This window comes from Lonchura striata, chromosome 2 (assembly GCF_046129695.1).
Source record: "Lonchura striata isolate bLonStr1 chromosome 2, bLonStr1.mat, whole genome shotgun sequence".
Classification (NCBI taxonomy): Eukaryota; Metazoa; Chordata; class Aves; order Passeriformes; family Estrildidae; genus Lonchura; species Lonchura striata.
The window spans coordinates 87,123,378-87,148,143 of record NC_134604.1 but is presented as its reverse complement, the minus strand read 5'-3'; the positions used below and the strand labels follow the sequence as shown (position 1 = coordinate 87,148,143).

General features: G+C 41.4%; 1 protein-coding gene across 2 annotated transcripts; it reads left to right on the top strand.

The window, feature by feature from the left end:
* Positions 1 to 1,775: 1,775 nt before the first annotated feature.
* Positions 1,776 to 19,058, top strand: CHST10 (carbohydrate sulfotransferase 10). 2 transcript variants are annotated; one of them, XM_021538576.2, is made up of 6 exons: positions 1,776 to 1,851; positions 6,439 to 6,573; positions 9,333 to 9,430; positions 12,110 to 12,344; positions 14,535 to 14,640; positions 16,512 to 19,058. In XM_021538576.2, exons 2-6 carry the CDS (start codon positions 6,474 to 6,476, stop codon positions 17,047 to 17,049), a joined length of 1,077 nt encoding a protein of 358 aa, XP_021394251.1. In that variant the 5' UTR covers positions 1,776 to 1,851; positions 6,439 to 6,473; the 3' UTR covers positions 17,050 to 19,058. The 2 variants fall into 2 exon arrangements, with proteins under 2 accessions (XP_021394251.1, XP_021394261.1); XM_021538586.2 differs by lacking the exon at positions 1,776 to 1,851 and adding an exon at positions 10,170 to 10,224 and having other exon boundaries at positions 6,458 to 6,573.
* The last annotated feature ends 5,708 nt before the right edge of the window (positions 19,059 to 24,766 follow it).

Below are 24,766 nucleotides of genomic sequence, written 5' to 3'. Positions count from 1 at the left end.
TGAAACCTGGAGAAAGGAGCAGCTTTCTAGCCTGTGCAAGACTCAGACTGGTGACAGCCACAGATTTCCAATGTGCTTTGCTAAAATGGTAACTGTCACAATCATAATTTCTATTTCACAGGCAGACAGGAAGGGATGCACAAGAATGTGGTGTCCCAAGGTGCCTGATACAAGCAAACACAGAGTCTGGCAGAGAATTAGGTTTCTGATTACTGGCTTTTGGCCATTGGTTCCCAGTGAGAAAATGTTTCTGCTATGTTTCTACTGCTTCACTGGACACCAGAAGCCACCAGTGTAGTACTGAACACATGGTTGCTAATATTTTTGCATTAGCCTGTTCTACTCCATAGGCTGGCCATGGTATCTGTACCAGTGACAGAATCCTTGGACTTCCTTGGTCAGGCTTCAGCAAAGTGCACCACAGTAGTCAAGTCTGAAAATGCATGGATCAGATCATGGTCTAAATCCTCCTCTAACAAAGAGGAATGCACTGTAAGACTGCAATATGTCCTCAAGAGGACCTATTTAAAATAGATAGTTAAAAGAGCACATCACCAGCATCTGGTTTTGATGGGGTTTGTGGGTATCAGAGTCCTGTAGGTGAGCATTTTGCTTGTCCAGCGAGCAGAGCACTGAGTGCAATGACTGTGTGCACGACACAGTGACTTTGGGGGAAGCCTGGGCTGGGCTACAGCAGCATTCAAATAACACCTGCCATCACACTACAGCTGTTCTTCACAGTGCTTTAGGACAGCTTTCTTCTCCTGGGGCCTACACCCATCCTGTGTCTGCCATGTCTGAGTGAGGGGCTGGGGAATGCCTGGCTCTGCCAGCTGCTTTGGGGTGAATTGTTTAATTCCTGCCTGACCAAGGACAACTTTTCTGCCTGATGGTGGGCTTCAGAAAATGGAACAGTAAGAGGTGTTTGGAGAAACATCAGGGAGGAAAAGTCACATGGAAAGGGACCCTATTGGTCTCAATTCCCTAACAGGAGGTTGTAGGCGTGCGTGGACAGATTTCATGTCACAAGCAGCAAGTGATGGGACCAGAGGAAACAGCTTCAAGTTGTACCAAAGGAGATCTAGGTGAGGTTTCTTAATGAAAAATTTCTTCATGGAAAGGTTGTCAAACATTGGCAGAGGCTGCCAAGGGCAATGTTGGAATCACCTTCCTCAAGCGTTCAAAAACCATATGGATGTGACCCTCGGGGACAAGGTTTAGTGGTGACCTTGGCAGTGCTGGGGGAACGGCTGGACTCAAGGATCCTAGTGGTCTTTTCCAATATAAATTATTCTGTAATTTCCAGATGCACATATATTTTTTAAACACGAGCGTATCTATCTACGTATTCGATATCTATCTACGAAAGCTATTTTAACAGTTAAAAAAACCCAAACATAACATCCCAAGCACAGGCACTCAACGGTATACGCGTGAGTCCAGCGGGGACGCCACGCTCGAGGGGAAGGAGGGAGAAGGCGGAGAGGGGAGGGCAGAGCTGCCCAGCCCGCCCTCTATTCCTCTATCCCTCCCTCCCTCCCGCCTTCGGGCGGCCGGGTGCGGCGCTGCGTCTCCTCCAGCCGAGCCGGGCCGTCCCCGCGGCGGCCTTCATCCTCCTCCCCTTCCCGGCGGCGGGGCTGGGGCCTGCCCGCGGCCCCGGGAGGAGATGGAGGCGGCGGCGGCAGGCCCGGGCGGCGGCGGCAGGGGCTGAGCGGGGCCGGGAGCCGCCGCCGCCCGCCGCCGGACGGGGGGGATGCGCCGGCGGCCGGGGCCGCCCGAGCGGGCCGGCCGCGCCGCCGCGTGAGGCGAGAGCCGCCGCGGGCCGGGCTGCGGCAGCGGCGCTGGAGGCCGGTAAGTGCGGAGGGGCCGCGCAGGGCCGGCGGGAGGCCTGGCGGCCGCCAGCCCCACACAGGCTCCTCCGGCACCCCGGCTCGGGCGGGGAAGCCAGCGGGCGCTGCGGGCAAGTGCTGTCCTCTCTGCCGGGTGAGGGGAAGCCCGCTCAGCTTCGTCCTCCTCCTCCAGAACGGGAAAAGTTGATGTCTGTTCATCCCAGGTCCTTGAGCCCGGAGCCGGGCTGGGACCGGGGCCGGGCATTGCCTCGGCTCGTCCCCTGCCAGCCAGAGCGCGGCCCTGTTCCCCTCTGCTTGGCGGTACCGCTCCGGTCTTACGGAATGATCGGAGTCCGCGTGAAGCCTGGACGCTGCCGTTCCCAGCTGCGAAGAGCTGCAGCGGGAGCTGGCTCTGTCGGACGGGGCACGGCTGCAGAGGACAGGAGGGTGCCGGTGGGAGCTGGCTCTGTCGGACGGGGCACGGCTGCAGAGGACAGGAGGGTGCCGGTGGGGGCTGGCTCTGTCGGACGGGGCACGGCTGCAGAGGACAGGAGGGTGCCGGTGGGAGCTGGCTCTGTCGGACGGGGCACGGCTGCAGAGGACAGGAGGGTGCCGGTGGGGGCTGGCTCTGTCGGACGGGGCACGGCTGCAGAGGACAGGAGGGTGCCGGTGGGAGCTGGCTCTGTCGGACGGGGCACGGCTGCAGAGGACAGGAGGGTGCCGGTCGCAGCCCGGGCCGCCCGCCGGGCCTGCCCCGGGCCCAGCGGGTCACGCAGCAGGTGCCGGCGCCCTGCCCTGGTCCTTGGTTCGCAGCCACTGGAGGTGAACTGCGAGCTGGAAGAGCAGACACACCGGCCTTTGGGAGGAGGAGAGCCTTAGGAAGGAACCAGCCTGTTATGCTGTATGTTAGAACGTTAAGTAGCACCACGCAGCCTGCCAAAGGAGCGTCTGTGATATATGTTAGTCTGAATGGTTTTTTTTTAAGTATAACAAATTGGCCAGATTTTCTTACCTGTAAAATAACACAAAGGAAGCATTGATGAAAATGTAGTAGGTTGTCCCAGTTAGCTGTTGCTTGGCCTTCCTTACCGGTTCCATTTCCAGTGATGTGAGTCATCATGTGCTGATGGGCAAGCAGTTGGGAGTTTGAGCCTCCTGGCGTGTCACTGCCATTGAGCCATTGACAATGCATGCAGGGATTGTCCCTGTGCAAAAAGCATAAGCTGCAGGGCCAGAGACTGTGCACCGAGTTTTAATGCTGCTTACATCGTTTGCCCTTTGTCCCATCATTCACTTGAAGACAGCAGTCTTCTGCAAAGAATGAGTGTTTATTCAAGGTAGCAGGTTACTTGTGGGCCTCGGGTCAAGCCCGCAACCTGTGTCTTGATCTCTGGTTTATGTTTGTGTTGGGGTGTGTGTGTTGGTGATCTCATTTTTTCTCATGCAAAACTCTTCAGCTGGCTAATCTGAGGGTTATGTGATCGTTTGCCTTTGTGGTAGCCGTGAGAGGGAAGGACAGAAGAATGGGTGGGGACAGGAGTTTTGAGACCTCATGCTCCTAAAAAGTGTAGAATTGCAATAAGAGGGAGAAACTAACCAGAGAGCTGTGTATTTCATGATGAGAAAATGGACTAAACCTTCAACATATTTCTTGCTTTTGTCTAGTTGTAAAGAAAAATTATGTTTTAGACAACCAGAAATAGAAGATTGTTTTGGAAGCTGAAGGAGCCTTTTAAAGAGAAAAACCAGAAGTTAGTACCTGTATTTACTAGAAAATAAGTGCAGGATAGGCAACAGAAATGCAGTAAGGTTACAGATAAAATAGGGAATGTAATAGCCCTATGTGAAAACAACAAAAATATTAAGGTAAAGACAGAGAAACAGCATAAACATTATTTTTTTTTAAGTACTGATTGTTGCATTTAAGTGAGCATAATTGCTGAGGTACTCCTCAGTATTCTGTAACTTCGAATAGTTCTGCTTCTTGAGATCAGTGAGGAGCTGCTGATACAGATGTACTTTAAGATGCTAGAAGTAACAGTGTAGTAACATAATAATTACAATATGACAGATCCTCTGACAAGACTCTTACATTCATGAGTATGGTTGCAGATTTCCTGTGCTCATTTAAAAAAAAAGAGCAGACAAAACTGCTTAATGTTTTCCTCTTAATGCTTTCCTTCCACATCTTAAAGGGTAAAAGGGGTGGTTCATATGGATGGGGCCGCAGTTCTGACCTCTTCCTGCTCTCTAAGCCCTGGCTTTAAGGTGAGAATTGTACTACTTGTAGGTGTCTGGCTGAAATGCTCTCCTGTCCCTACAGCACAGGACCTGGCAGCAGGGTCCTCTCTCCACTAACTGCATTTCAGGTCAGAGCACACAAGAACTGCATTTCCCATGTGATTTAACACAATTTCTTAGAAATCCAATAAATAAATTACATAAGGGGTTATAGATCAATAGTCCCTACTGAATGGTGTGCATCCATCATTGTTACAGAAGTGGGCAGACTAGCAGGGATGCTGTGAATGTTGGAGGCCATTTCTACCCTGCTTTATCTAGGACAAATATACTGAGTTGGGCAGAGAGATTTGGCCCAGACTTTTCATTATACCTCTGAAAAGCCCACAGCTGATTGTTAGAGATTTTCCTCCTGCAGAGTGTTCTCTGCAAGCTTCTGTCAGTCTGCTGCATTCAGCATTTTGAATGTTGAATAGTTCTCATGGTTTTAGCAGAGCTACCTAAAAAGTAAAAAATGTCATTGCTACAGTTATGTCTTGATATCATATCTGAATTTTTGTCTTCTGTGAAGCTGGAAATTAATGCCATGTCTGAGGGGAAAGATAACATCTCAGTGCTTAAGTGGAAGACGGTGCATTTCACAGCAGACTGAAAAATGAGGACCTTTGAGACCTGGTGGTTTTCAGTATGAATCTTAGGGCAGGCTTGCACTAGTGCAGTGGTAGGATGGGGAATAACTTTTGAACTACTTAGCTGAAAAGAGGCCGGTCTGATGGAATTCCTATGATATTTGTATTTCCTGGTCAACAGTTTTCCAGATCATGAAGACTAAACATGTTTGGGATGTTGCATGATCAGTTGTCAGCCCAGGAATTGCAGCAAAAAACAGGAGATGACAAACATTGTCTTAATGGAGGTCACAGCACCTGCAGTTGTCCAAAAAACAATTAATACTTAGATGTGGTGTTTTTAGAAGTACTTAAAAATGGACTCAAGAAAGAAGAGGGGCCAAAGAAAGGAAACTTTCAGAAGCTGAGCTGAAAAATAAGATAAAAATAAGCCTGAACACTGCCATCATTGCTAATTTTTTTCCCCTTTAACTGGAGATATTCTGTTCTTTTCATCCTCATACCCATTTCTTGTATTTCTTGGCAGTTCACGTAAATGCCAGTATAGAAATTGTGATCACAAACCATGCAGACATGACTCTCATTGAAGTTGCATGTGGCCACTTTAGGACTGAGTTTGATCCTATTGCTAGTTATAGGATTGTTGTGAGGATGTCATTGTATGAGATTTTTGTATTAGAGCTTCCCTCTTTGGTTAAATGCTTGGATGTTGTGTTGCATGTGTTCTCAAAAAGGAAGTTCACTTTTTTCAGCACCTGAGTTTAGCCCCTCAGATGTCTTATCTCTCCAGCAACAGTAGAGACAATAGTGCTATATTTTTGTAGGTTTTGGATGTGGGTTGTTTTTTTATTTGCAGTAGAGCTTTCACAGATACCTGGTGTCCACCCCTGTGTGTATTGCCCATCAGAAGTTGGAAATTCAGCTAAAGATACAGCCTAAAATTTTCTATTTCTCTTAGAGGATGTGAACTTCAATCTTACAGTAATAGAAAAAAAATATTAAGATAGCAGTTTCAAAAATCAGGCTATAACTGCATGTATTCAGTCAGTTCCTGTGGGTGGTTTCTTTGCACATTAAAACTACAGTCTCAGTTGTTTGGGTAACCCTTCCTGCACTCATGAGGAAGTTCTGTCTTTGAGGCTTACCTGCAGGGAAACAGCTACAGGTAGTAGGCAGTGCTGCAAGGAAACTGAAAAATACCTGGTCAGCTTAAGCTGAGTGTTCCAGCTTGGTAGCTTCCAGCCTGTAATTTCTATAGGCTGGGCAGGGGAAGAGTCCATGTTACATATCATAAGCTGACTTGGGATAACCAAGTATAGTGTTAACCTTACATGCACCACTGAGAGCACTGCTTTCTTCATTCTCCCTTCCTTTCCTACGATGGGCTGTGTTGCTAAGATGAATCAAAAAATAATCTCTTATTTTTAAAAAAATGGTGTTTTTAATGTATCTCTCCAAGCAGTCAGACAATGCTATTCCCAGCACAAGCAGGAATGGGGAATGTGTACTCGGGGGTGAAGGAGTGAAGCCTCCCTTTGATAGCAGTCAGTGGTTACATTGTCTCAGCCTCAATGTTGCTTAAAAATATTGTTGAATGGACAAAAAGTTAAACGTGGAATCTCCTGCTATGGTTTATGACACACGTACATATTAAAGTTTTTTATTTTTGGTTATGGAAAGTATTTTTTCTAAACTGTAACAAAAATAATTAATGTGTAAATCTTTTCTATTTCAAACAGGGAGTGCCAACTTTATATGGCTCACATCTGACAACATGCACCACCAGTGGCTGCTGCTAGCTGCATGCTTTTGGGTGATATTCATGTTCATGGTTGCTAGCAAGTTTATCACATTGACTTTTAAAGACCCAGATGGTAAGTTTAGCTTTAATGTTTGATGTGAAACAGAAAACTGAATAGTGCTTCACAAAAATACTCATTTCTGTGAAAATAGTTCTTGGCATGTTATCACTTCTTCATTAGGACTGAGAACAGAACAACTAAATTTCTGGAAGTGACAGTGCTGATATTCAGCTCCTTTTTTTGCTAGAAGTCTGCAAAGCTAACATCACAGGAAATTTTTTTGTTGGTTAAGAACAGAAGAGATCATGTTTGGCAGTACTGAAAAACTTGCTTTTTCAAATACATTTAGTTTCAGTATTGTGATCTACTTGGGGTATAAGTTATGTGCAAAAACAACAGATCACTATTACCTGTTTGAAGTCAGAAGAGACTCAGAGGGTACTGAAGAGTTAATTTCACATTATACTAGTTTCTTGTATGGGGTTTTTGTCTGCTGCTTTTCTTGTTGCTGAGGCATTATGTAAAACTTGTGGAAAGTTTTATTTCATTTGCAGTGCACTTTGCCTAGCCACCTCTGGCCTGCTTCTTGCGTTCAGTTTTATCCCCTGCTGTTTGACTTGTAAACAGCTTATAGGCTTTTGCTTAGCTTAAGTAGCTGAGATGTTATTAAGATGATGAGGAATTTAAGCCATTTGATGATTGATGACACCACACAGTATGTTACTTTTGCGTCTGCTTGGGAGCTGCTCTTACAAAGTCACCCTAGAGAGAGTTTTGGGTGTAGGTGATGATATGACTTCAAGTGTTAAGAGATCTTCCTAAGACATGTAAAAAATATGCAACTTTTGAAGAATTGAGACATTATCAATGACTTGATAATGAATAAATAAATTAGATGTACCTTTATAAATAATATGCATCTATGTGAAAATTTATTCAGCAAGTCTTACAGAGGAGAAATGTAGACTAACTTAGCTTTCCTTGGACCCAGCTGTTCCATCCTCATACGTCTGCAAATCAGCTACTCTTATGTTAGGTAGTTATATGTTCCAGTATCTCACTCTATGACGACTTGTTTCCCAGCTCAGGTATTCTTTGGGTGTTTATTTTCATCAGGATTTATCAGGAAAATTAAAATGTAGTTTAAAAAATAATTACTAGAGCATAGCCTCTGCATTTATTTGCTTTTTATTATCTTGGCTTGCCAAGTTTTTTCTCTTTTTTTTTTTTTTTTTCCTATGCTGAATCTTCCACTCCTTTTGAAATAGTTCTCTGAGCAGATAATACATAAACTCTTAAGGTTGTCCTGCAAAGGCATGACTATAGTTAAGTGTATATATGTGTTGGAGTGTTTGTAATAAAACTAATTAAGGGAAATACTTTGAATATACCAACAGAATTTTGGAGGAAGTCCAAACAGGATGGCAAATCCTAAAGAAGCTCTTCTAGACTTAATAAAATATGACTTGTCAGAAATTTTTCTTATTTGGATGTGTCTTCCTAGCAGATGGAATAAAACCAGCAGATGCTCAATGAATCAATGTTCTTTTGTTTAAGCCTTTTACTGATGTCTTGGGTGCATGAGCAATAGGAACTTCTTAAGGAGCAAGTTTCTGTCCATCGTTGGTAGTAGCATCTACAGGCATGCTTTTACACAATGATAGTGGAAAAATAGTTTAGCTGCTCTTTCACTGAATCAGATTACTTGTATTTTACAGAAGAACACCATGAAGCAAGTATGTGCACAGCAACAATTACAGTTTCTGAATGCTTGAATGCTTACATTGCTTTCAGTTTTAACTTGCTTTTCCATGCATGCCCTTTGTTAAAATCCAGTGTAGGCAGAGTAGAGTACTCCTTGAAGAAAAGGACATAGGCAGTGCACACATTTTCTCAACCATGAAACAGTAAGCCCCTGTGGATGCAGATGAGGAAACATTACTCACAGAAGAATCTATGTGAAGGGAAAAGTAATCCAATATGGATGAAAATAAATTTGCAGGGAGAAAACATGTTCTTTTTGCTTTGTAGTTAGGGAAAGCTGCTTCAAATTATTTTTTATTTTTCTGCACTGTGTAGACTAAAGCTAAAACCTTGTGTTATTTTTTTGTTTTTCTGTACCATACTAAATGCAAAAGATGAAAAGGGTTCTTCCTTACATGCTTTAATTTAGCTGTCCTAAAATCACTAAAAAAGAAAAGGAATATCAGCTGAGTTTCTTGTTGTGAGAATCTCTAAGGAAGTCCATTGGTCCAAGTAATAAAGGAAGAGGGGAATCTTTTTTTATTGTTGATTATAAATGCTTATTTAGAGTACCACAGAAATAAAAGGGTGTCCATAATGACACTTCTTTTTGCAAATTTAATAGTCTACAAAAGAAGAAACGTTTTTACTAGTATAAGGGGAGAAAGGAACCTGATAGATTTAAGTTTTTATTTGGACGTGCTTTGGCAAGTTCATTGAAAAATAAAAATCTCCTATGCAGAAGTTATATCAAATTGTCTATCAGTTGCAATTTGGATTCAAGACGTTGATGTCTCTGCACACTTTTTAGAAAAAAAGAAAAGAAAACAATAAAAAAACCAAGTAAAATATAATGGGTATGTTTCTTTGATAAAACTCAAATGAAGTTGCATCCAAAATTCTCAGAGTATATCCTTTAAAATATTCATAGTCTGTATCTGTCTTGTCTAGTACCTTTCCATGTAGAAAGATATCCTACTAGTGTTTTGTAAGCTTAATACAGAAAGTAAAGTTCATGTGTTTTAGTTGTAAAGCAGAAATAGTTACTTTCCCCTCATCTTCCGTAATGCTGTTATCTCTCCTTTTAGGCTATGGTGCCAAGCAAGAGCCATTGATATTGACAGCTGTGACAAAAGTGGAAGAGGTACATGTGCCAGAGGAAAAACATTGGCCTGAAGAATTCCAGGTGCATACTGTTGAGATAAGGGTTATGTGTATTAAAGAGTAGAAGAAAATAAGAGATTAAGGAAGGGCTTCCTGTTGTTAAGATGAATTGCTAGAAAGGAATTATTTATTCAGACTGTTCTATTTAGATAGAGCCGACAGAATTCATTTTTACTTCACAAAGCTGGTTTGTTATGGTAACCTGCTGTCTTGTATCATCTGAATGATTCAACTTAATGTGTTTCCATTTCTAGGAGAAAATTGTTACGGTACTCCTTTATCAATTCAAGACAGTAGTTTTTGTTAGCCTTTTTAATATAATGGCCCAGTTTTGTATTTCTTGTGTTCTATCTTGCCATAACAATCAGGTTTGTGGTTGTTGAGGGCAAGCCTGTGTCTGCTCTATTTTCTTAGATTTCGGCCCAGTCTCTGTTTCGTTTTATCGCTGTCAATTTCTTCTTTGTATTTTGTCCTCTTTCATTTCAGCATTTTTCCAAAGTAGAGCATGAACACAATAGTAGTCAATACCAGTTGATCTTTTAGATGCATAGTTCTGTGCTTTCAGCAAATCGACAATGAAACTCTTAAAATCCTTTATACAAATGTAAATTTGAGACCAATTGCAGAGTGCACTAAATCTTTTTTTTTCTTCTTTTGCATTAGTACATAAGTAATTTTGTATTTAAAGTATTTTTATGCTGCATCATGGAAGGTAGGTTAGCTGTGTAAATGTGACTCTTTTTGTTTTCATTTTTCAAAAGCACAAAATCTAAGTTACCTTCAAAATACTTGGGAAAAACATTTGTTCAGTGGAAGGTAAGTATGTATAGAGAGTTTTAATAGCTTTCTTTGCTAGTATGGAAGAGGATAATAAGGTTTCTGGATCTAAAACAATTCCCTCTTGACTTCCTGACAGCACGGAAAGTAGACTAACAATATTAATTTTGGTTACATGCAGAAAGAATTGTTTGGACAGATAAAATAATCTGACAGATGGTTCAGATTACATTCTGAGCATCTGGGGTATTGGAGAAGAGTAACAAACAGAAAAAGGAGATTTTTTTTTCCTCATGAAAGGTTGGGACAAAAAGTAAAATAATTCCTTTTTCATCTGTAGCTTGGACATGGAACCTAAAATCATATAATCACAGAATGGTTTCAGTTGGAAGGGTCTGTTGAACATCATGTAGTTCCAAGCCCTCTGCTATGGACAGTGACACCTTTCATTAGCCCAGGTTGCTCAGAGCCCCATCCCACCTGGCCTTGAACATTTCTGTGGTGGGTCACCCACAGCTTGTCTGGGCAACATGTTCTAGTGCCTGACCACCCTCAGAGGAAAAAATTCCTTCCTAATGTCTAAACCTGCTTTTTTTTTCAGTTGAAAATCATTACCCCTGTCTTGTCACTGCAGGCTCTGGTAAAAAAATCTGTCTTTCTTACAAGCCCCTTGTGAGCATTGAAGGGCTGCAGTGAGGTTTTCCTAGAGCCTTTTCTTCTCCAGGCTGAACAGCTGCAGCTGTCTCAGCCTGTCTTCATAGGTGGGGTACTCCATCTTGGACCATCTTCATGGCCTCCTCTGGACCTTCCCTTAGCAGGTCCATGTCTTTCCTGTGCTGGGGCCCCAGGGCTGCATGCAGCACTGCAGGTGGCAGTAGAGCATAGTACAGGGAAGAATTGCCTCCTCTGACCTGCTGGCCTCTATGCTTTTATGCAGTCCATGGTGCAGTTGGCATTCTGGGCTGCAAGTATGCACTGCCAAGGACATATCCAGTTTTTCACTCATCAGTATCCTTAAGTCCTTGTCAGGGTTGATCTCAATCATCCCCTAGTCTGTATTGATATTGGGCATTGCCATTCAGTTAGTGGAAAGGTGAAAATTTGTCAGTAGAAATTTCAACTTTCCTATCACCTCTTAAGGAGAGATGCTCCTTTTGCCTCTCCACTATTTGTGAGGCAAAAGGTGGTTGTGGTTCCTTTCTTAGTCTCTGAAAAATGAGACATGTGAAACAGCTCATCCATTTTTGGGGAGATGTATCCTGCTACTTCTTTTATTTGTCACACTGATGCTCATTGTTCACATTTTTATTTACCTGATTTTATTTCAGCTTGGATAAATGGAAACACTGAATGCCTAGAGGTGCTAGAAAACAGCACAACACAGATCTTTCATCTTAATTTTTTTTCCCAGCTAGATGAGTCACAAAATATTCTGAGTTGAAAGGGACCAACAAGGATCATACAGTCCAACTCTTAGCCTGCACAGTATGTCCCCAAAAATCACACCATGGTCAGCCCCATCTTCTCAGAGCTTAAAGCATAATTTATGTTGAAATTCCTGTCCTAACCTCTCAAAAATTTTCTTACAGGTTGTTGAAACTCTGTGGGAGTTCCAGTATTTGATCATGGCATGTTTTATCCACACATATAAGGCTCTGCTGCTGTGCAGCAGACTTAAATTGTTGTATGGAAAAGCTCTTACTATATACTACCATGTAATGTGTTAAGAGCTGAACCAAAGTACAGCAGCAGCACAGAAAGCAAACAGTGGGCTACTCCTTTTGTTAATACGTAGCAATGTTTTAATCACGAATATGGGAGTCATTAGGGTGCATAGTTTGGGGATTTATATACTTTAGAATTTGATTTGAAAACTAAAGTCTTTAACTCTTGTTTTTTTCTTTCTCCTCTGCATTTCATAAAGCCAACTGGAAAAGCTTTTTCAGGAAATCTGATCCGCCAGCCCCTGGTTCATATGGAAAGACTTGAGCTTCTCAGGAATGTCTGCAGAGACGCTGCATTGAGAGATCTCTCTCATACTGCAGTTTCCAAATTCGTCTTGGACCGAATATTTGTGTGTGACAAGCACAAGATCCTGTTTTGTCAGACACCAAAAGTGGGCAACACTCAGTGGAAAAAAGTCTTGATTGTTTTAAATGGTATCTACTTTTCTGTGGGTGTGTAGCTTTCTTTGAGGAAGAGGAGGAAATTGCTCTAACTGGGGCAACTGAAATGGATTCTTTCTGCATTTCTGTACACTGATACTTAATTTCAGCGTTTCATTTATCACAGTTATTTCTAGTCTATTCAAAACATCCCCTTAAAATTAGACCTGTTCTTTCTGTAAAAGTAAGTATTGTTATTACTAGGCTCTAAAGTTGAGTCATGACAAAGTATCCATATGCATGTAGAAGGTAGGTTTCTTATCTTTGAAGTAGTGCACCAAACTAAAGAATTTGAAAGTTTATTACAAGGTATTGCTAAGTAACAATAACATGAAATTTCTGGCTAAAGGCAAGTGACTTATAACTAGAGATTTTAGCCATGAAGAAAGCCAGTTAAAAATTGGCAGCTCCTGTTGGGCTGTCTTGCTGAAATTTTGTGTGTGTTCTGTCAGTGAACCATCTTGAGAGTTATGAAGATTCTGAGGTGCTTAACACAATAGTTTGGTCACCAAAGGTCTGTTATAAAAGATGGTAAAAGAAGGAATAAAGGGATAAGTGTGTTTGAAAAATTATAAAATGAGCTGTGTCCCTTAGCAATGCTTTTCTAGCAAGCAGTACTAACATTAAAAACTTTAATGTTAATTTCATCCTTGATCTATGGATGTGAGCTAAAATCTAGCAGATATTCTCATTCATGTATGTGTATATTTCTTAATACATATGAAAGCCACAAAGTACTAAATATGGAACCATGTAAGGGCATTGGAAGTACCTGCTCTTAGCAGCATTTGAGAGATAACATGCAAAGAATGGCTCAGGATGGGGAAGCATGTATTGGCTATGCTGAGTAGAGGATAATTCACATCTTAACAGCAGGGTTTCACTTTGAATTTCCTAGTTCTGTCATGTTGGATAATGATAGAAAATTGCTTCCACATAAATACTGGTCTCTTTTGCCTTAAGCTGCCAGCATTGGTATCTGCTGATGAAGGCTACTGCTGTAGTTGACCTTACTTTCTCCTCTTTGGGTAGACTCAGAAGGCAAGGCTGATACTTGAGGGGAATAATTTATATACAAATGCCCAAGTGGTATTTGGAGGTTCAGGAGGGGGAAATGCAGCTGTGGCACTGTGAGGGAGCTAACTCTTCTACTGCTTGTACTGACTGTGTTCTCTGAATGAATGTAAGGTATCGGTTTCTGAGGGTATCTCATCTGACATCTGTTGTCCACATGTGATTCACCTATGGAACCAAAAAATACAATTGGAAACTTGAAATTGATAAAATACAACCCCAGTCCCTACCCCTCACCCCTCTAGGAAAAAAAAAAATTTGGAAAACTGAGCAGCTGAGTGGTGTGTGTTACTTCAGTTCTGGAAACAAGAAGGCTGTAGAGGCATTCACTTAACAGGCTTGTTTTGTAGCACTCTGTGCTTGTTGATATTCTGAAACAATGCTGTTGTGTGAAGGCTTATGCCTATAGCCCAGGGGGCCACATGAGATGTTTCTCAAGGTCATAAAACCTTCCAGGATCAGGATACTAAAATCAACACAGCAGAGTTAAGTGATGTTATTTTTCTTGTCAGCTCATGTGCTTGCAGAAATGAGTATCTGGAGACTTATGTTGTTAATTTTAGTGCCTTTTAATCTGTGGAGTATTCTCTGATTGGAATTTTTGTTTCAGAACAGCATACTTGTTAAAAAAACTTTATGGATCCTGAAAGCAAAGTACTTTTGCACTGAAACAGTTCCAAAAGCAGCTCATAGCATTTATTTTTGTTGGTGGTTGAAGCTTAGCCAAAAATCTGGTTCCTTCTTCTGAGTTAATCCTGAAAGTCTTCCTCCATTTATATGTGCAGGCAGAGGGAAAGAGAATGGGGACACTGACATGTGAGGAGTTACAGGCTTAGACATAATTGCTGATGAAATTTGCATAATATGCTTTTCTGAGAATTTTGGGGCCATTTGGTCTTGGACCTTGATGTCACATACCCTGAAGAATTTTAACAGTTTTCAGCTTCACAGTCAGAATCTCTCATAATTCAACAGTTTTAAACATAGTACCTTTAAATGGTAAAAATAAAGACATAAAACTGTCAGCCAAAGGCATGCATGCTTGCTTATACTCACTGTTGTTTTTTTTCCCCTTGAATGACTCACTTACTCTCATTTTGATTTGTCCAGGAGCATTTTCTTCCATAGAAGAGATCCCAGAAAACATTGTACATGATCATGAGAAGAATGGCCTTCCACGCTTGTCCTCCTTCAGTGACTCTGAAATTAAAAAACGGTAAGTGGCCCTGCCAGTGAGTGTGGGAGGGGTTTGAGGTCAGTGGTGTTATGAGCAATTGAGGGTACAGCTGAAGTCTGCATCTGAAACTGAGGGCAGCAGGGTTTCTGCTCCACCACTTGTATTATGGCACTATTCTGTTATCCTCACAGATGTTGCTGTATCTGCCTTCCTACTGGCTTTGAAGGAGAACACCAGTGTAATTTGTGATATAGTTAGGTGAGCCAACCAACTCCCTGGGATATAAGGTTTCTGTAATTCATGCCTACTTAGTTGTTAGATAGCTGACCTTCAGAACTGAAGGTTTAATTGGACAGCCCATCCTGATGTCTCGTGTGGTAAACCTTACTGCCTACAGGTAAGATTGTCATTGCAGCAGACTTACTTACTGGGATTGAGCTGGTTAGATTTAAATTGTTAGTGCTTCTTAGCCCCAAAATATTTTCCATTCAGTGGAACCACTTTGTCTTCCTGTTTAAGTGTTTCTGGTTATTTTCAGAATCAAAAATACTCTGCAATAGAACTTCTACATTACTTTGGCTAGATTTTTAACTGTGCCTGCTCTCATCTCTTAGAGCCTATGCCATATATAATCCCTGTAAGGGGTGGCAACATGGAGAGAACAGGACATAGGATGACTGTGGACACTTGTAAGCATGTGCTTGCATGAGTTTGTGTGCATTACACCATTCTGAAAAGTCAGCCCTTTATACCTGTGTCACATGTTAGTAGAGCTCAGCCCAAGGGCTTTTATTGCATGCAGTGGCACAAGGACATTTATCACAGCTGTGCCTGTAGAATTGGGGTAACTTGATTGTGTTGATAGTGTCCAAAGGAAAATACAGTCACTGCATTCTTGAGAATGTGGATCTGTTTCCCTCCCTGTGAGCAGCCCTGCAGAAAGGAGCTGTTCATCTGGGGGTAAGCCCTAGTTAGGATATATGAAGTTGAATCCATTATTGCTTGGGTTGCTGCATTTTGCTCAGTATGGAAGCTATGCTGGAGGTGTGTGATATGGGTTTGGTTTGGATCTGAAATTACCAGAGTTTTAGGTGTGGAAAGAAGGATGGTGTGGATCTGTTGACTCAGTTTGCTGACCTCTATCAAGCCCTGCCTGGCTAGGAGTAAGTCAGGAGTATCTGAAATATGATTCAAGTGGTGTGCAGGCAGAAGAATCCATCCACGTCCAGTTTCTCCATCCTTATTTCAGTGAGGACTGGGCTCTCAATCTCTTTTTTTAGCTATTTATTGAAATCAACTTTGTTTTCAATTTATTCCTCCTACAGATAAACTGACTACAGAATATTACATGTTACAGTATCACAGTAATAAATTAAATTATGTTGAAAACTGGTCTCATGTTTCACTGGTGCTCTCAGCCATTATTGAAAGCATGACAAAACATCAAACTAAAATGCCATTCTTAACTTCTTTGTACTTAAGCAGCAATTTATCTAACTGCCTGCCACTGAAAAATGCAGCCTTCTATATGCATTCAGCTGCACTAATGCACTTTTCTCCTTGTCCTTATGTATTTTGGTTTTTTGAGCTTGATCACATGACATTACAAATATCTTTAACTTGGATCTCTCAGTGTATTTTGTCTCCTGTTTATTATGGATTGAGATAAGCTAAACTCCTCCAAGTTGAATAAAATGTGAAAACCAGGATTAACCATTTCTTCTTTGTCCTGTATGTAAAGACTGCTAGTAAGAAGACAGAAATTGTATTTAGTCCTATTGATTGTAATATTGAGGGAAGTGCTCTTAAGATTCATGTTGCTGTGTCTCTGGTCAAGAGTTCACATACATTTTGTAAGTATATGCTAAACACTTTCCTTAATTATTTAATTTTTTTCTTCCTCTGTCTAGACTGAATTTATACTTCAAGTTTTTTATTGTTAGAGATCCGTTTGAGAGACTTATTTCTGCATTTAAGGACAAGTTTGTGCACAATCCTCGGTTTGAACCTTGGTACCGGCATGAAATTGCTCCCGGCATCATTCGTAAGTACAGGAAGAATCGCACAGAGACCAAAGGGCTGCAGTTTGAGGATTTTGTGCGCTACCTGGGGGACCCTAATCACCGATGGCTGGATGTTCAGTTTGGTGACCACATCATTCACTGGGTAACATATGTGGAACTTTGTGCTCCCTGTGAAATCACATACAGCGTGATCGGACACCATGAAACCCTGGAGGACGATGCTCCATATATCTTGAAAGCAGCTGGCATAGACCACTTGGTATCATACCCCACAATCCCACCAGGCATAACAGTGTACAACAGAACAAAAGTAGAGCGTTATTTTTCAGGAATTAGCAAGAGAGACATAAGACGCCTCTATGCACGATTTGAAGGCGATTTTAAACTCTTCGGTTATCGTGAGCCTGATTTCTTGCTTAACTGACACCTGGGATAAGATCTGAAAAAGTGTCTCGTGGATTAATCTAATCCTGTGTGAATGCCAGCTGCAACACTGGCAGAGCTGAGAATGACCATTTGTTTTCTAGCTTTTTGATGTTGCTCCACTTTTCAGTGAAATATTTGTCATATGAACAAGTAGGGGCTTATAGTTGTTATTTCCTGACCATGTTTTCAGTACATTATCGCAATCTGTTAGGAATTATGTCTCTGTTATCTAAAATACAGAATTTGACTTCTCCCCTCTTCCCTCCAGGAAAAAAGAGGGAGAACAAATGGGCTATGATCTTCCCCTCCTCCCAGACATAATGCCATTTTTGAAATACTGTGAAGTATTTGTAAAGATGGCAATTTCACTGTAGGTTAACTCTGACATGTGGGTAAACATAATGATTCCTGTTTATGAGAAAGTCATGTAGTCTCCCATGAACTTTGTAAATGAGGCCAGTACAAGACTAGAAATTAATTAAATGCTTGACAAATATAACCATCTAGGTTCTGTCTTGTGACTGCTGAAATAACGCTGATCTAATCCCATTCTTGTTTGAACAAAAATGAACTTAATTAGACAGAAGCTTTTAAGGATGTAAGAAAACAAACTGGTTCCACATCCCAATTGTCTTTGTATTTTTGTCAAGTGTTTACTGTATTTACTACTGGTGTATTGAGCCTCATAATTCTACTTTTGATTTTCAAGAGATTATTTAACTCCTGGCTATGTAATTTATGTGAGACCACCAGCTGCAGGTGGAGCATAGAAGAAATATGAAACTGCTAAGGAAACTGTTAAGGAAAATTAATTTAAAGTATCAGTTGTATTTGTGGGAGCAGATATAATAATCACAAGATGCTCTCACGCAATTTAACTTGTCTTTTCTTCTAACAGTTAAGATTAATAAAGAAGATACAAAAGCAAGATGTCATATTAAAGACCTGCTTACTTGGATTAAAGATCCACCTTTTTCTTATATCCAGCCTTGCCCAGTTCAGTACGTCAGAGAACAGAGAGTTTGTCCCCTCTGAAAATTCATCTCCCTACTGCTAAAGGAGAGAAGGAGACAAGATGAATCCCCGATTTTTTCAGTGATTTACTGCCATGATGTCCCAAGTCAAAAATTACTAACATTTATGTTGCTGATGTGGTAAATTGGCTATTTGCCAAAAGTTTAAATGTTACCTAAATTTGTGTACCCATTTTATGCATTAAAAAAAATAACTGAATTGAGTGGATGCAGCCATCATATTTGCTTGTGCTTGTATTATGTCTTATAAAGAGCAGTCTCTTGTCTGAGTTCACCAGCAATAAAAATCAGCGTGCTGCCAGAAGACAGATGGACCAAATATCTGAAATACAGGAATTGTTCTGTCGCAGTGAGCATGTGAACTGTATTTTTAAATCATAGTCCCAAAAGATTATGTTCAGATCAGCATAATATTGCTGGCTAGAAATGCTAATGATGGCCAGTGCTGTGGAATCTGCTTTTAAATCCAGCCGCTGTGTGTTTTTGATAGCTTTCTGTATTAACACAAGGAAGCATCTTGCACTTATGTAAAAGGAAAGCTGTGCCAAGCTGACATGTGCTGCTACCCACAAACAGGAAGCCTTGTTGTAGGTGGAAATGATTTCAGAAAGATCTCAACAGATGAACTGAAATAAAGGAAAATCATTAACTGGGCATTGTTAGCAAGAGAATAATCCAGGGTGGCAAAGTTGGAAGGTAGGATATTTTTTCAAGTTTGTTTGTTTTGATTTTTTAACAACAGTTACAGAGCCCTAACTTGTTAGTTCTTAACCAGTGATAAAAAGATGTTAGCAGCTCCAGGTTTTTCTGTGGTTTTCTTAATATGGAAACTTAGCAAAATGCACTGAGAAAGGCATTTTGGAGCTAATAACCTGATTGATTACCTTGCTGCCAATTTGAAATGTAACAGTGAATAATGTGTAGTAAATTCAGGCCTTAAAGTTTAATAAAGTAGAATTGTTTTCCTCTGAAAGTATAAGCTACTGATCACACAGAAAGCCATTGTATGTTTTTCTTTTTCTTGTAAATTACTTAATGTATTGCCTGCTTAAAAATTGCCAGATGAAAAGTGCTACAAAAATATTAAGTAATAATATTTTTTTCTGATAACTTTCTCTGCATTGAGTTCTGAGCTCTGAACAGAATTACAGACTGACCTAGGCAGAGGTGTATAATCTTGTCCCATCTCTGTGTTCCCATGCTTTTCAGGCTGGAACTGGAATGCATGTTACCATTTCTTCAATTCAAATGAAGCTTCTCCTTTCAGTTATATGTTCCTGAGCTATATTTTCTTTCTGGAAGTGTGTTTTGTTGTTTTTTTTTTTTCTTTCATGGCTGAAATAACAATGGTGCAATTTTGGCACATCTCTTGAGGCAACTTGCATACTGTGATGGTCCTTGGCAGGGTGTAGTAGGGGCTCTCCTTAAATTGGTGCGTTGTAGGCAGGACAGTCAGAATGTGCTGTGTTAGGGAGGAGGCTCTTGCCACACCAGTCATGATAAATTAAATGCTTGTGGTTTGTTTTAGCTTGATTGTACTCTGCACAAGGCTTTTACAAATGTAGTCTCAGTGGCACGCACAAACATCATTTGGCTGTTCAGATGTTATTTGCATACCACTTTCAAACTGCAGATGATACTTATGTCATATTTTTGGAACTGCTGCCCCAGATTATTCTTTCTCCTTTCTTATTATTGTTGTTACAGTTTCAGAAAACAAATTCACATCCTTACTTTGTGCGTCTGTGTCTCTTTGTTGTCTCTTCTCAGCAGCTTTTGAATCCTTTAGCCCATTGAATTCTTGGTCCAGATTTTGCAAAGGAAATTCAAGGGGGAGTGAGTTGAAGTTATTTTCTTGAAAATAGGAGGAAAAACACTCCTGGTTTCTAATGGACTCCCTTCCCAAGTGCTCCCTATAGTATGGCCTCTTATCTCGGATAACAAAGACAAAAAGTAAATTCAGCTGTAGTGCATGGGTCTGTTATCGTCACATTCCTAATAAAATTGAGCTGACTGGGTTTTTTGAGATCTTGGGAGTAAGAGGGTTTGTCTTGTGAAAACGGATTCGGAATTTATTTGCTTGTGAAATAACTTTATGGTAATGCCTATCTCCTTTCCTTTTAACTTCAGCACGCAGCTCATTGTCACTGCTGTGCTTTCTGATTGTGTGCCATGAAGATGTTTTTCTGTAGTTAAAAATACATGTGCTTTTTTTTTATTTTGGGAACTGTTCTGTCAAAGAAAATGTCTCGAAAATACGAATTCTTCCCAAAAAAGCATGTTGTTTTCTGATTCATGCGCAAATGCTGCTGTGTTTGTACTGGGGGTGAGGCTCCCTGCTGTTCAGTTGTGTCTCCATCCTTAGATTTGGGAAGCCATCAGACAGCTCTGGCTTTTGTGCAACATCACTTTTTCCTTGAGGTGTTAATAACTTTGTTGGCTGGGAAAGCAGCCTTTGATCTTATCTGTGCTTCAGAAAGTTTGCTGAGAAAAAGAGTGATTATATAGGGATTGCTTAAGCTTATTTTCTCAGATGAAAAAGGATGTCTTTTCAGTGTACCTGCCTGTATCTGATATCTCTTAATTGACAGAGAGAGAGGGAATGATCTTTCTGCTTAATGATCTTGTATTGACTTATGCTAAGCCCTCATCCTATTTTTTGTTATAGCAACATGAAGGGACCTGGAATGAGGTGTAAAGTCAACATGTGCTTATTTGAAATGTGAGGGTGCAAAGGAAACCTGAAACGGGAGTTGGTTGCCAGAGATTTATCGTGTCCAATTTCTTGTTACATGTCATCTGCAGAGCTGGTGTGCATTCTTTGTGGCCTGTGCTTGAGAAGATTTATGCAAGGTAGAAAGAGGCTTGTGGGTGGTGGAAAATTCCCTTTCTGCTGAAGTTAGCTGTGCATGTTCCTGGGCTGCTGCTGTGGGGAAGGTTTTAGAAGAAAATGATCCTATTAGCAGCAAAGCCTGCAGTGCTTGGGCTGGTGAACGGAGTGCCTCTTTCCTGGAGGAGGAGTGACTTTGGCTCCTAGTGATGTGTACAGCCAGCTTTGGTGCTGCCTTGTATAAATCTCTATTTTTGTGTGTTTAATGCAGTTGTGTGCAGCTGAGCTGTCAGCTTGGTTTCCTGCGTGTGGCAGTAGCCTGAGGTGACTCATCTCTTTGCCACCAGAGTGGCTTTGAAAGGCCTGCAGCCTGTTTTGCTATGCAGCAGGAGACATTTCCCTTATGAAGAGAGCAGCATTAAGCCTACAGCCATGCAGCCAGTGGCAACTGGCTGGTGTAAGCACAAAAATGGTGCTGTTTGGGGCTTCCTGATGAAAAATAATCATTTTCCCTTTTAATCCAGGCAGGAGTGAAAGAGAACAAAGATGTGTGTTTGCTTTGAGTCATGAAAAGGAACCATGCTGTTAGAAATTCCAGACTGGTAAACCCAAGTAGGGCAAAGTCTGGGACAGCAATGCTGAAGAAAACATGGGCAGTTTTTTTAAGGTCCCCTGAGATGCTGAACGTGTTGGAGAGTTGCTGAAGCTTCCTGGGAGCTGTCAGAGGAGCAGATGCTGATGGGACAGCAAGCACATGGCAGGCTGAAAGTGTGAAGCATCCACTGTGGGTATCTGTTTGAAATCACAGAAAGGAGGAAAGAAAAAGAAAAGGTGTGAAGGAAATCATGGAAAAATAATCCTGAAGGTGGCGCCCCTGGAAATGCAGTACCCAGTCTTATTGCCAAAAACATGCCAACTGCCCTGGATGTGTACAAATAATTTCTGAGCAGTTTGCAGGACTAAAGCAAATCTGCAGGTGGGAAGGTAAACCACGATCATGGGGCATCTATATGTGTTCTGGAAAGTGATTTAATACTGAGAAGCTAGCCAAGGCTCCCAGTTGTGCCTAAGTAAGTGGATCTCATCTAGGAAAATGCATAGCTGTAGTGAAACCATACAAGTAGAAAAAGCTCGTGGGGGATAATTAGCTCTCTCAACAACCAAGTGTCAGGCACCTGCTGTGATTTAAGAAATAGGAACATTTTCTCTTGAAGATCCTTTTTTTCCTGTTCTCTGCAGCCTGTCTGTTTTCTTCAGTTTTCTTTCCTGTGTCCTGAGAGGTCTTTGGATGATACACTGCAGTAGGACACATCATTGTTTTTTTGTCAGAAGGGTGGAAGAGGCTATAGGAAATAAAAAATATTCTCCATAATTTTGAGAAACACAAGAAAAATACATGCAGTTTTTATCAATCATGAATGAACTTCAGTGGTGACTGAAACATTAAGATTGCATGGGTTGCTTCTTAGATGTTTCACGTGTTGGGCAGAAATCTACTTAGTGAGAAATTATCACTGTTCTGTATTTGCCATCTTTGTTATGTTTTGAATAACCCTCAGTAAGATTTTAAAGCAAGTAAAATTTGAAGTTTCCAATACCACAAAGCTTCAGTTTGGATCCACTTATTTTGCTCTCATTCCCCTGTAAGTATTTTGTTAAGAGTACAGACTTTGCCCTTACTCAGTTTCTTTGATTTCTGACTGTTATTTGCAATGCTGTAGCACTTGTACGTGTGAAAAGGGAATGATAAAGAAGAGTCAGCAATACTCTGGAGAGAACAGGACTCCAAAGCAGACCTTTATTTGTATGCTGCTTCCATCTACAGCATCTGCTTTCATTATCTTTTCAGTCTAGTTCTTTGCTATAAAACCCATTGGGGTGCATATTTTTGGTTAAAGCTACAGATTTCAAAATATAAGAGGAAAGGGATTAGGAACAGTGTTGCAGCAGGAAAGAAAGAAACTGCATGAGGAAAGGGCTTCCACACCCTCTTTCACAGTTCGAAACCTTTATCTCCATCTTGTATACTCTTGTTTGACAGCTTTCAGGACAGGTTCTTGGCCTTACAGGAAGCATGGTGTGTAGGATAGCTGCATTTCTCAGTGTCTCTGCATTGAGTTCTGAGCTCTGAACAGAATTATAGACATTTGGTTATATGCTTGCACACTCTTGCTCTTCTCTGATGGAATCAGGGAACGTTCTCATAGGTGAGACCTTTGTTCCATCAAGTGTTACAGTACTGCGTAGCAAAGATGGAGCAAAGGTGTTATTTCCCATTTCTGAGCAGTAACAGTGTGTTCCTTATTTCTCTTGACTACCAGATAGTATAAATATGATTTCACTTTTCTGGAAGATGACCAGTGATAACAGCAGTGTTTTTAATCTTAGCAGGCTGTTTAAATGCATCTCTGTGTGACAGTAAGGTACTGCAGTAAATTGTAATTGGTTTTTGTGGGTTTAGAGTTGACTTAATAGATAATTGGAAATGCCATTCTGACAGAAAACAACTTAGGTGCATTGCTTCTGTCTCCGTGTAAGGATCTGTCATATGATTGCTTACCAGTCAGAGGAAAATAACTTCATAGATGGCGATGCTTTTTTATTGTAATCCTCTTGTGGATTTGGATCTTAAAATACAGCATGGTAGTTTTGTCTTGTGTACTCCCCTCCTGTTCTAAAGTAGTATTGGCAAAAATTTCATACCTCTGTTATTTTGGGAACTCTTTTCTGCAGCTTCTAGTTGAAACTGTTTCAGGTTTAAGCACATGCATTGGAAAGTGTGTAATTGGACTGTGGGTGCTCCAGAAGGACAGTCTGAAGGTTTTTGTGAAGAACTAGAAACCAGCACTGTAACATGGCTGTGAGAAAGCTACCACCTGATTCTGCATCCATCCAGGTAAGTATTTCTGGTAAGTATAATTGGCTATGCTACTGAGAGGCCAATAGATATGAGTATTGTGACTCAGGCTGTGGAGAGGCCTTGCCTTGACCCCATTTCCAGTTCTTGTCAGCTGTGACTCTGGGGAGCTGGCAGAGTTGCAGAGCTGCTGGTGTTTGAATGTCTGGAACTTGTTCAGCCTGGGAAAGGAGAAGGGGTGTAACAGGTGTGTAAACCCGCACTGGGACAAATGAAGGAGCGAGAGAATCTCACATCAGAGAAGGAGGGGAGCCAGAAGACAGTGCAGTCACAAAGACAAAGCAGTCGGAGTTGGCCAGGAGCTAGCTGAGGCTGGAAAATAGGAGGTTTCCTACCCTCAGGCTGTGTGTTTTCATTTGGTATATACAAAAGGAGCAAAATAATAACAGGCTGCTATGCCACTGCCTGTTCAAGCAGCAGAGACCTTGACTTTGTAGACTTGTTTAGGTTGGAAAATACCTCTAAGGTGATGGAGTCCAGCCATTAACCTAACACTGCCAGGTCACCACTAAACCATGTTTATGAGTGCCACAGCTACACATCTTTTAAATACTTAGAGGGATGGTGACTCTACTGTTTCCTTGGGCAGCCTGTTCCAGTGCTTGACAACCATTTCGATGAAGAATTTTTTCCTAAAATTCATTGTAAACCTCCTGTGTCACGACTTGAGGCCATTTTCTCTTGTTTTCTCATTTGTTACATGGGAGAAGAGACACATGCCCTGCTGGCTACAACCTCCTTTCAGGTAGGTGTAGAGAGCAAGATGGTCTCCCCTAACAACCCCAGCTCCCAGCTATCCTCCAGGTCCCATCTCTTAGCCCAGTGAGCTGTGGCTGTGAAGACAGCAGGGCAGGGCTGGTGCCTGAGTGCTGGGTGGTCTGACTGGGAGAAGAAAGATCCACAGAGGTAAGGTTTTGCAATGCCACATAGATTC